At 32.8% G+C, this 13,415-nt stretch overlaps 1 protein-coding gene across 3 annotated transcripts in view; it reads left to right on the forward strand.

Annotated features, from left to right (window-relative positions):
- CSMD3 (CUB and Sushi multiple domains 3) overlaps positions 1 to 13,415 on the forward strand; it is a 1,188,176-nt gene that overhangs the window by 801,242 nt on the left and 373,519 nt on the right. For all 3 annotated transcript variants that reach the window (XM_041769740.1, XM_041769741.1, XM_041769742.1), the window contains 3 exons: positions 606 to 722; positions 7,029 to 7,244; positions 9,051 to 9,239. In XM_041769740.1, coding sequence (XP_041625674.1) covers positions 606 to 722; positions 7,029 to 7,244; positions 9,051 to 9,239 — 522 coding nt within the window. The remainder of the gene's footprint in view (positions 1 to 605; positions 723 to 7,028; positions 7,245 to 9,050; positions 9,240 to 13,415) is intronic.

Raw genomic sequence — 13,415 nt, forward strand, 5'->3', positions numbered from 1 at the left:
TTAAACATATATTTATTTTTCTTATCTCAGAATATTTATTTAGAAGTTTTAGCTTCTCACACATTCCTGCTTGTTCCTGATATAACCCTAAGAAATGGAGAATTACAGACATAGCCTTTAAAAGTTTTGCAGCTTAGCTCACTGTTTTAAAAAGAATTATATGAGAAATGACACATACCCCTTTAGGAATCTAAAAGAAATGATTCTGCATAATTAACAATTCGTTTCCTTAAAGCTAATAAAAGTGGGGCTGCTAAACAATTAATTACTCATGTTTAATTTATGACCAATTTATGCAAATGTTAGTTATAATTAGAAATGTGTAAGATAAGTATGTACTTCAAATTCAAATGTGGGAAGATGAGCTACGTTATCTTGTGGCTAATTCTCAGAGGCTGTTACATACCTTTTGCTTCTCTAGAGCTGCAGTGGATGAAACTGTTCCCTAGTATTGGAGGAGGTCTTTTACACACTCCTGTTATTACCGAGAAGTAGCTTAAGCAAAGAAAATCAGATTCATTCTATTTCAAGAGAGGAGAGATTTGTTCAGCCTCTGCCTCTCTAACTATGACTGATCACATGACTGTATTTCTTTGTATTTTCAGCATTATGTGGAGGAGATGTTAGAGGGCCTAGTGGAACAATCTTATCACCTGGTTACCCGGAATTTTATCCAAATTCTCTGAATTGTACATGGACTGTTGATGTAACTCATGGAAAAGGTAATTTGCCTCATGCAATGATAATTGGACTATCTTCTGAATTTTCATTGCATCTATTTTTATTTCATTGTCCTTTACAATGTCATTTTGCATGAGCAAAAACAGATCAGGACTAAAATATGCTAACACAAAATCCAGTTTGAGTAACCGCAGCAGCAGATTATATTTACTTTTCCATAGTATTATAATATGCTTATGTTTCTGCCAGAATGATAATGTAAAAGATATTTATTTTCTTTTGATGTATTAAATTAATGTTATTTGGAATTTTCATATCAACAAAAATCTCAAACAGGATGGCTTTTGTTCTCTGGCATAGTGTTAAGAGGTTGATTTCAAAAGTTCAAAAGGAAATTGGAAGATGATCTGAAGTGCTGAGCCAGTTGTAAAGCAAACATATTTATATGCATTGCTTTTAACATGTTTATGATTATTTATTGTAATTATACTCTTCGTATGAATTTATAACCATTCTAGAAATACTTGTGTCTCGGTTTTCTGTCAGAACTGCAAATATATCTCACAGAATTGATGGGGAGTGTAAAATTGCACTGTGCCAGTGGTAGATGTTAATAGATGTCTTTTGAACAAATAAGTGAAAGGCCTTGTAGAACTAAATATGGTTCATGCATGCTATACAACCAAACTAACGAACTAGCAAATAGAAGTGATTGAGGCAACACCTTAGCAGTAAAATGGTCATCCTAACATATCAAAATCAAAAATGGATTAAAATTATTGACCTAAAATCTCTATATTCTAATCTTTTAAAAAGAGTTCATTTATTCATTTGAATAACTGCTTTGGAAAAGTAATTTTTCTTTTAACTCTATCATTAAATCATTCCCATCGGTTTTTACTATTATATCATACTTATTGATTGATTTTACTATAGAAAATCTTTTTTAAAAATCCTAGCAAGGAAAGGATGCTATTACAATTTTTAAAATTAAAGCTTATGTTTGGTACATTTGAATTTAGTGTTCTTGCAAATGAAGTTTGGCTTTATTAAAATTATATATTATTTTATTGAGGGTGAAGATTCTATTGGAGTTATTATCATGATGAAATTAAATATTATAGAGAAAAAAAGTTAAAATGAGCATTCTGGTATTGAACAGCAGGAACAAAGTAGAAGACTTCTATAAACTGTGGGTTTTGTTCTGCATAATACAAGACTCTTTGCTCGAAGTTAACCAGAGCATCCCATTATTCCAGCAGCAGTGGATTAATGGAGTTTAAAATAAGCTTCCTTGTATTATACAAGAAAATGGAGGGCTACATACTGCTTGCTATGTAAATAGAGGTTTAATTAACACTTAAGGTTTTGCATCTTCACAGGTTGCAAGTGTTAATTAAATCTGTATTTACATGGCAAGAAATGCAGATTTAGATGCTTCTCTGTAAGAGCCAACTAAATTTGTTGGAAGTACAACTATTCCAGAGTGTAACCAAAGTTATGTGAAGGATAATCTCTTAAAGTTGGGAGACACTGTCAAGGTAATACAGTCTAATCTCTCACCCCGTACACCAGTTTCTTTCTATAGTGTCTCAGAAATATGATGAACTGACCTGATATTGACACTTGTGTTGATGGCAACCTTATTCCTTGGGAAAACTTGCTCAATTTTTGTATGGTTGTAATTGTTTGAAAATTATTCTGCAATTGTTATCCTTGTTTTGCCCTCTGGAGTTAGACAAAATAAAGAAAACCCACAAAAACAATCTAATCCTTTCTCCACCCTAACTCTGCACTATAACAAGTCACTATTCTGTGCCCCTCATGCTTTTCATGTCTGCTGCCCCCAGCTTTTTCTTCCCAGACTGATCACCTCAGTTCCATCATTTTTTTATTCTAAGATATTTTTACTGTCATCACCATTCTAACCACCTTTTTCTGGATGTGTTCCAGTTTATTGATATCCAGGGATAGCATTATCCTTCTAACATGTTTTCCTGGTACAAAACACTATATGGCATTATTTAACTCCACAAAGTATTTCCATTAATGAAGTCTGTACATACTTGCTTTTGTTAACTTTTATGCTGTTGTGTCATAGTACTAACCTAAAGTAAGCCCAAATCCTAAAATTCTGTATTTGTGCAGTTGATTTTTTTCTATCTTCAGTGCAAGACATTTTTTTTTTAAGTTGATGTTATCAAGGATCAGTGGAACTTTCAAATGACTCGTGAAGTAGTGAAGGTGTTACTTGCATTTTATAAATAAGAATCTGAAGTCACTAGAGGTTATTTGTTTACACTCAAAGACTTAGTGCCTGTAAAGATTGGACAAAGAACTTGAATTTACATCCTATGACTACATACAAGTACTCTTCTTCTGAAACCACATTACCTCTCTACCTATATCTATATATTTCATTGTCTGGTATGTGTCTTCATCAAGACTCTCCATAATTCTGCTTTTTGTTTGTTTGTTGTTTGTTTTACTTACATCTCTTCTACTTCCTTAAACTTGAATTGACCCTTTTACCTTTATCCTGATTGCATAGCCATAGTGGAGGGCACATCAGGCTTTTATATTTACCCCTCTTATGTTTTCTTTTTATGTATTACCCCTTTTAATTTTTGCCCAGAATTTTTGTGAGATTATTTTGAAGCAATTTACATTTCATTTATATTTACATAAACAGTCAGAATTTTCCTAAGTAATTCTGGGAATTTAATCAAGAATCATCAAGACTTTAGGGGTTTATAAAAATCTTAACAGAACAGCTCTAAATATCCAAATATTTAAGATAAAAGAAACTTCAAATATACCATCAGCAACCTCTTCACCACTTAACACTAAGTCAGGGTGTTTGAATTCATACAGTTGTTTCAAATTCAGTTAACTATAGTATCATTCAGCCTATATTGCTCCTTGTTTACAACCACACCAGAAGAGATTTTCCTTAAACATATTGCAGAAATCAAGATGCTAATTATATGTTCTAGTCTACTAGAGACCTGGGTGGGGGGACTGCATTAAAAACAAAAGAAAACAAGACAAAATACCTTAGACTTTTTTTTTAGATTTTATTTATTTGTTTAACAGAGACAGAGAAAGCACAAGCAGGGGGAGAAGGAGAGGGAGAGGGAGAGGGAGAAACAGGCTCCCCACCGAGCAGGGTTCCCAATGCAGGTCGGGCTCCATCCCAGGACCCAGGGATCATGACCTGAAGGCAGATGTTTAACTGCCTGAGCCACCTAGACGCCCCATAAAAAACCTTAGGCTTTTAAGAGTGAAATTGTCCTTAGATAATGCATAGTCTAGTATAATCCCGTACATTTAAAGATTGGAAAAAAGACACAAAGGTCTGTGTAGCATCCTCAATGTCATGGTTGGTGGCATGACTATAACTGAAACCTAGGTATTTATAATATTTCGACTTTAAGGCCAAGTCTTTACACATATGTCTGGTACAGTAATTGCCTTCATAGGGCTTCCTCAATGTTCATTCTTATGAGAAGATACCAGGATGTTGAAAACTGACTTTTTTTCACTATGTCTCAAATACCCACCGCCCTATTAAAATTGTGTGTCCTTACCTATCTGCTCCTTCTTCCTGAAATGTCTGTCCTGGAGCTGCTCCTTCACCAAATTCTGCTCACTTTTGAAGGTCACTGCTTTCAGAAGCTTCTGCTGACCCCTTTGACAAGTTGGTTGTTTCTATTTCTGTGCTCCTGTACTGACTTGTCCATACTGGGTTCTGCTGACTTAGTCACTTTCAGGGCCCTTAGCAGAAAGTTTGAACCATTGGTTTAGGTATCCTTTCCCTTAGATAGACCAGGAGTTTTTTACAGTCTTCTAAATCTCTACATTCCATAATGCCTAGAGTATAGTAGGTTCTTAATATAATTTCCTTACTTGGTTTCAGGACCTTAGCAGAATTTTGAAGGTCTTAACATTGTGGTGCAGCAGTGAAAACAGATTTTATTATTTAAACCATAATCTGAAAAAAAAAAAAAAACATAATCTGATAAACAGAAGTTTCCTTTTATAAAGTGGCTGGCCTTGACTGAGTGACAAAAAAATCCACAAAACAATCAGCTCGCATGTTGAACAATAACAATAGTTAACAAATGCTGAACACGTCTTCTATGCAAAGCACTGTGCCAAGTCATTCCTATATATCATCCCATTTAAACTTAAAATCCCCCCTAGAAACTCATTTTACAAATGAAGAAAGTAAGTCTCAGGAAGGCAATGTTATCCTCAACAGTGGGCTTCTTAGCACCATGATCTGATCTAACAGAATGTTTAATTTTCCCACGTATTAGTTCAATGTATATCAGAATAAATGCATTTTTCTAAAAATATATAAATTATATGCAGAACAACATTTTTCTCATCTCTTGTTCATCTACTCTCCTATTCTCTAATGACTTTTTCTTAGCTTTATTATATTGTAAAAATCAAATTGACTTACCTGAAATTCCACTCAGGCTATTTTTTACACTTAGATAGCAGTTAATGTAGATGACAAAGCATCTTCTTGCCATATCTATACTATATTCTTATTAGCATCTGGTGAGTGTCAATTACCACTTTTATACTGAAGAACATTTGAAAGACTGACTCAATTTCTGAACTCCTTTTAAAGGGGTTCTTATATTCCTAATCATTGTGGGGAGGGAAAAACCTCACATTTTGAAGAAGAATTTGAAAAATAGTGTTTTTGTACATTTCTAATCTTTTCTGAGACCAAATCACTGGTCCATTCTGCGGTAATAACCTTGTTTTGCAGTAATAACCTTGTCTTTTTTTTTGGTAATAACCTTGTCTTATTATTGCTTATGTTTTCAGGGTATTTGTTTGGTTTCATTTTATAGCTTTGTTTAAAAAAAACAATGAATATTCGAAGGATTTTGAACTAAAATATCAATGAATAATGCTAAAAAAATGTTACTTACCATATTCTGTTTTTTTAATTTATTTAATAAATATTTTGATGAATCTTTTTTTGTTTCATGTAAAAAAAGAAAACACTTCAAGGGAAAGGTGAATGTGATAGTCATCTGTTACTTCACTTAATACCCTGCCTGAAGTATGAGTGGTGTGTGTGTATGTGTGTATAATCTTTAGTTTTTAATATCTGTTCTAGACAACATCAGAAACTCATGTGAGACCACAATGCAATGCCACACCACACTCACCAGAATAGAATAAATGAAAAAAAAAAAAAAAAAAAAAAAAAACCTCAAGCATTGACAAAGGTATAAAGCAACTAGATATGGCAATGGAAATATAAATTGGCACAGCCACTTTGTAAAACAGTATCTATTAAAGCTGCTATTAATGACCCCTAAGGGATAATGACCCAGTAATTCCACACCTAGATAATTCCCCCAAAAATATATATTCTTCAAAAGACATACTTGAATAATCATGGCACCATCTACATTCAGGCTAAAACACAAAGTACTTAAGTGATTGTCAAATGTTGAACAGATACATGAATGCAGTGTTTTTGCAAAATGAAATGCCATGGTATACATCACTGAAAATAAACAATTCACAACCACACACAGAAACAGAGATAAATCTCACATACCTAATGTTGAGTAAAACTCAACAAAAGAGTATGTATTATATGAATCCATTATATAAAACTACAAACCATTTATATAAGGTAGCAAAACTAGCCTGTGTTTCTAGAAGTTGAGTGAGTAGTTACTTTTGGCAAAGTGAAGTGAGAGAAAGTTTCATGGAAGAGGTTCTGCCGTCAGTAATGTTGTGTCTATCGTTTCAGATTATATTTGCAAAGATAAGTTTACTTTGTGAAATTTCAACGATCTGAATTTTCAGTATATGATGTACACAGGTTGAAGCATATGAAAAAGAAATAAATAACTATATTCACTTACCAAACAGTTCCTTCCTATGCCTGCTCTACATTTCTCTTCTGCAATTAAGCATTTGTGGAAGTTGGGTGTTGTATTACTAAACACTGTTTATGTGTTTTAGAAGATTGCAGTAGGAAATGAAGGAGGCATGTAAAGTATTTGCCAGAAAGCTGCACTGCTGTTATAAATAAAGCATGTGAATTTTCCTCAAAATTTTCTGAAAACTCAAGTGATATCTTTTCAGGCTTTGGTTTCCAAAATATGACTCGCTACATGTCTTATAAGCTACAGGGGGGAAAAAAAGATTTTATTAGATGACACACCTGGAGTATTTCATAGCAGTACTTTTCATTTCCAGAGAGTTTAATTACAAGAAGAGTCCTGGCTTCAGTTACTTTGGTATTTCTCTGTGTCTTACAGATATACTTTGTGAGTCTAATTTTCTTCTTTTCTCAATAGGTGTACAGTTCAACTTTCACACCTTCCATTTGGAAGACCATCATGACTATTTACTGATCACAGAGAATGGTAGTTTTACCCAACCACTGGCACGCCTTACTGGTTCAGAACTTCCTTCAACAATCAATGCTGGTCTCTATGGAAATTTCAGAGCTCAATTGCGCTTCATTTCTGATTTTTCAATATCATACGAAGGATTCAATATTACATTCTCTGGTAAGAAAATAAATTTTAAAAGTCTGTTTTTTATAGTATAAAAAAAGAAAGGGAAAAATAACAGAAATGATTTAAAAAAGCAAATAAATATCTGCCAACCAATGTTAAGGAAAGTGTGAATATCTTGAAGATTGTCTATGGTAGTATTAAAGGGAACCTTTATACAAAAGCAAAAAATAAATGACTTTCCTAAAAGTCTACTCTAAGTAACAGGGCAAAACTAGCTAAAATGCTTCATGAACTTAAAATAGAAATTTAATGCTATATTTTAGGGATGCCTGGGTGGCTCAGCTGTTAAGTGTCTGCCTTTGGCTCAGGGTGTGATCCTAGAGTCCTAGGATCGAGTCCTACATCAGGCTCCCTGCATGGAGGCTGCTTCTCTCTCTGCCTCTCTATCTCTGTGTCTCTCATGAATAAATAAATAAAATCTATACAAAAGAAAAGATATGTTTTAAAATTTTAGTTAAACTCAAATGAACATGGGCCAGTGAGGTTCTGATTTTATGTCTCTTGGAAAAGACATAATATACAGGCCAAGGTTAATATAAATTTAATTTAGTACTTTGGAAATAAATGATATAGAAAAAATTAATGTAGTTATCCCTCTATTCTAGAATAACCTCATCTAGAGAAAACATAATTTGGATTCCAGGGGGAAAACTTTATACAATTAAAGTGAATAATTTTTTTTCTATAAAAAAAAAAGTTTTTCTATCAGGTAGTTCTACTTTCTAGTTGAATGGAATAATGAGGCCAGTAGTTACTTCTTAACACAGAAACAAACTAATAAGTAAATCTTATGTCCACTTGCTAACATTAAAAGTGTAATATTATAATTATATATATTTATTTCTATATGATTTATATATATATATAAAATCAGACAAAAGCTAACCTTGTTTTCAGTTCTTGCTCTATATTTGCATGGAAATACTTGTCTTCTAAAATAATATAGCACATGAGTATAATCGATTTTAACCTAGAAGTTTAAAAGTATGTCCAAATAAATTTTTTAAACAATAAAAATAATAGCTCATCAACATGGAACAATCCCTTTTGTTCTCCATTGCAATTACAAGGTAAGTACATGCTCTGGAAATAGTTTTAACAAAGCTACTTCTTCTTAGGATGCTATATAAATTATAATATTGTTGCTTAATCAACTCTACTCTCTTATACCCTGAAGAGTGTTTAGCTGTTTATTTTCATGGTGCTCATTCATTGCTTAGGGAAATTTTCTTGTATAAATGTATAAAGTAACAATTTTCAGTGTGTGGGCACTTTAGTCTTACATAAACCATTGCCTTTGAAGTTCTGTGTTTTTCAGAATATGGATTAATTGAACTCCTTGTAGAGGAGAGACATAAGAGCCTTTGTCATTTAGATTAAAACCATTAAGTAAAATGCATTTCAAAAGTGCTAATGATTTCATCCCAAATGTTATTTTGTGTTTGAAAATATGCATCTATTATGCTATTATTATAAGTCAAAATCGGTGAAATGGAAATGTTTCTAATGCAGAAGAAAGAATATGAGATAAATAGCTAAATTTTCAATTTATCACTCAGAAGGTGACATTTTCTCATCTGTATTGAATTTCACACATAAAAGTACTTATCAAGCTATTCGATCTTTCACAAAAGAAGAAAAGTATGTGTGTCATTAGCATGTTTCCATAATTACACACAACATCATTTTTTAAATGTCTGACTGAGCCCAATAGCATCCAGTCTGCAAACAATAGCAATGTGCCCTTAAAAATGAATACTATCATTTTCTTTGTCCTCCTCTCCATCTAATTTACAGAATATAACCTCGAACCTTGTGAAGATCCTGGAATTCCTCAATATGGTAACCGAATTGGGTTCAACTTTGGGGTTGGTGACACTCTGACCTTCTCGTGCTCATCAGGTTACAGACTGGAAGGGACATCCGAGATCACCTGTCTTGGTGGTGGCCGACGAGTGTGGAGTGCACCTCTGCCAAGGTGTGTGGGTACGTGGTCAGCTGCTTTCATTTGCTTGTATGTGTAGTCACTGTCCATGGAGTTGCATGGTTATACACCCTTTGTTCTTTTATAATCTGTTGAATTTCTTCATTTATTTTGTATTAGTTAGTTCAATTTTTTTTTTCACTTGGCAATCTGGTGTACCTCAATTAACTTCTCAACTGCTCCATTTAAGTAACCATGCTTCTAAATTTGTTTTCAGATGACAGGGATAAAAAATCAATAGATATATAAATAGGTGATATAAAAATAGATAGATAGATAATCACATTTTCTGAGTTTACAAAAAATTACCATCTTATATTCTACTGATGATTTCCCATGACTTATGACAGAAGATTTGGCAATAATTTATAATTTAGGATTCACATTCATGAAAGATGACTATGAAGGAAAATGTGTCAAATAAATAATAGATAATTTAAAGGCTATCAAGTCATGTATTGACTCAATGTATATAATCAATATATGGACCTATTATGATAAATGAATTAAGATGGCAATTCATTTTGTGTTGTGAAATAAAGAATAACAATAATTAAAGTATTGAAAGTTTAGAATCACCATCCCAGTCTTTGGAAATTTAACTGATAAAAAGAAAAATAAAGTAAAATTCTGTAGGGAAAATGAAGGATTTTCGATTAAGACTTAAGTCATTTCCTATTTAAAGTAGGAGATAAGGAGAAAAAAATTTCTTCAGGTCATTAGCCATTTAGTGGTTGTCAGTACTTGTTTATATGACAGAAGAAGATACAAATGGTCATTTTGTAATTATTTTATAAAGCTGTTGAATCTCTCAAAAGCACTTAATTTGAATTTACTTTAATTGTAAATGTAATTGTAGGTCACAGATCTATGTAAGTTTAATATGCTACAAAATCAGGAAAATTGTTAGAGATTTGATCTGTGGTTCAAGACCTTGTCATTTCTATGGAGGCAAAATGCCTACAGATGAAATTTAGAATGAGCAGGATGCCCTCTGTGACTTACTAATATATTATCCAGGGTATAAAATGTGGATATTCTGGTGGATCCCCAAATCAAGTAAAAAAATTATGATCTTCCAGGTTAATGTGGGTCTGAAGACTTTTATAGTGATGAGATTGTTTTCACAGCCTCTGTGGGTTATATAACAGACAGGATGATATATAACAGATGAAATTTCTTTTTAAAATCCTAGGCTTTTATAGAAATAGCACAAGCAACCACAGAGGCTTGAAGTTGGAAGGTGATGAGCAGTCACACTCTCAGAGCATCTTTTTCAGGAAGCTACATAGAATGCAATTTCTCTGGGTTTTTTGTTGTTTTGTTTTTTGTTTTCTGTTTTTTTTTCCTGCTGTAGCCAGGTTTTACCTGAGTTGTCCCCTTTCCATTTTTGCTTGTTGTGCATATTTTCAAAGACTAGTTAATGAGAATCTTGGGAATAATCCAAGTGAAGGCTATTGAATGTCCGAGTTTAGATGGTAGTCATTTGATATTGGGTTAATTCAATTTTCTAAACTTCATTTTTTTCCATCTGTAAATCAGTTATAACAGTAGTAGCTAGTTCATTGTTATGAGTTAGTTAGGAGGATTAAAAGAGATAAGCCATGCCAGTCAGATACCCAATATAATTTCTGGAATATAGAAAGGATTCAGAATTTAGATGTTATTATAAATCATATTAAATATAATCTTGTATCTACTCAGCCTATCAATTTAGTTTATAAAACCAGCTATAGTAGGGAATGAATTCCATTTCATAAAACACTAACATTTATGAGGGTCTACTTGGCTCTTTCATATATAGTTATCTCATTTAATCCTTACTATAATCCTGTTGTTATTATCCTACTACCCACTCTTCCTCCATCACCACCATTTTTCATCAGAAGAATCTGAGCCTTAGAGATTTGAAATAACTTGCCCAAGATCATCAAGTGACAGAACCATGATTTGTATGAAGTTTTTCATATTCTAAAATGCAAGTTTTTCTCACTAGAGGGTTTTATCTCAAAAAGGTCTAGAGGAAGGTGAATCTTGAAGAACTCTATGAGGACTGACTCTAGGTCAGAGTTAATATTTTCTCTCAAAGCATCAAATACACACCAGGAAATTACACACTTTAAGAAATTGTTTGCAAGTAGATTTTTAAGGTTTAGTTCATATTTATGAGAAATTTTAATAGATTTACAAAACTCTGACTTGGCAAAAAAAAAAACCTTTAAATTCATTTTTGTTTTATTATCATATTTCTTTGAGACTAGGTTTATTTGTTTTTAAATCTTTAATGGGAAGGATAAAATAAAATCACCCTGTAGACAAATTTAGAAAGCAAATTATTGCCATGGGATTTTTCTCCACATTTTCAAATTAGCTGTGCTTGTGTTTAAGCTTATTGAAATTTACAATTAAACCTATTGACTTTAATAAATTCTATTGTAGGTGTACATTTAAGTGACCAGATACAAAGAAACATTATTTCAAATAGAATGACTTTTAAAATTTTTACTTCTCCAGTTTTCTTTAAACCTTACTACTCTGCCTATGCATTAAAACAAATGTATTCCTTTTTGTATTCCTGGTTACATATATGCATAAGTATATATTTCTTATTTTGTTATCTTTTCAAAGTTCACATTCTTTAGTCACATAAAATGCAAATTATTTGTAAGTATTCATATGAACAGACCCAATTTTAGCAATGCTAGTTAATTTGAACAGTTTTTATTTCTTTTTAGATTTTCTTGTACTTTTCACTTTATGTATCTCGCATGCCAATTCCGTTATCCATACTTGCTTAAAAACCATTATTTAGTCTTTGGCGTTACCAACTTCATAGAAAGCTTATGTTATAGATAGTGGCCAAATTAGAAGTAGATTGTATTCCAAAAGTTTGCTTCTGTTTCATATTGGAATCTAGATGGTCTTTCCCTGGCACAAGGTTGCAAATGATGGATACATTCCCAGAACAAACCATAGATGAGGTTTTAAATTTTCTGTCATGTAGAAAGCTAATACTAACATTTACTAAAATGACTTATGTATACCTAGGTTCTTATGTTGGTTATATAGGAAGGTATCTGACTCTGGACAGTAAGACAATTCACATTCAGAACTAATTACAGAAACTTTTTGTTAATATAAGTTTAATTTTGACTCTGTTTAGTATATAAATTGGTTGGTGTCTTTCGGTTTATGTTGGTAGAATCTGGTGAAAATTATATTAAGGTTGGTGCACAAGTAATAAATAACATTTTCATTTAAATAACTTTTCCGAGTAACCTCTGCATTTATGTTTTTAAGGTAATATTTTACACTTCCTATTAAATGATTAAAATATAATAACACCGTAATATGGTCTTTACGATCTATAAAGGTTTGTATCATGTATTGTCTTATTCCAAAAACTCATCAGTGCTGTGAAAGTAGACTTAGCATAACTGTTTTATCAGTGAAGTTATGATGTCTATAAAAAATGCAAACTTAGGAGCAGAGCCATTACTCTCACAATGCTCTGAGTCCCAGGCTTGTGCACCATTCAAAAAAGCACACTGTTGTCTATAAAAAAATGCAAACTTAGGAGCAGAGCCATGACTGTCACAATGCTCTGAGTCCCAGGCTTGTGCACCATTCAAAAAAGCACACTGTTGTCTTTGGACAATCAAGTTGGGAGGAAATCTGGTCTTAATTATAGTTGATACATGGCTTCAGAGACTCCTTATGTTGTCCTCTATTTTAATCGGAGGAAACTTCTTTGAACATGACCCATTTATCAGGGATTACTTAACTGCAGGGAAATTTGTAGAGCAAGAGAAGAATCTGGATAGAAACTGAGAGCATAAAGCTCAGAAACAGGGATTTTTTCTCCCCAAGAGGTGGCCTCCATTACAGGCCTATGGTTAATATTTACACTCCAGCTTTTCTTCAGGTGACCTTTGGGAAGTTGTTCAGATATCTTTCCTGCCAACCTTTCTCAGATGTAAAATATGGATAATCATATCTATGGTGCAAGATAGCATATAGCTCTAAGCAGTGAAAGACATGTAAATCACCCAATGCACTGCTCAACACATGACACTCTTTCAATAAACCTCAGTCTCTTTTTCTTGTACCTGCAACTCTTTCCGTCGACATATATCCAGTTATCCTAAGGACCATCATGGCAAGAGTTGCAAGGATTG

Source organism: Vulpes lagopus, chromosome 9, assembly GCF_018345385.1.
Source record: "Vulpes lagopus strain Blue_001 chromosome 9, ASM1834538v1, whole genome shotgun sequence".
Lineage (NCBI taxonomy): Eukaryota > Metazoa > Chordata > Mammalia > Carnivora > Canidae > Vulpes > Vulpes lagopus.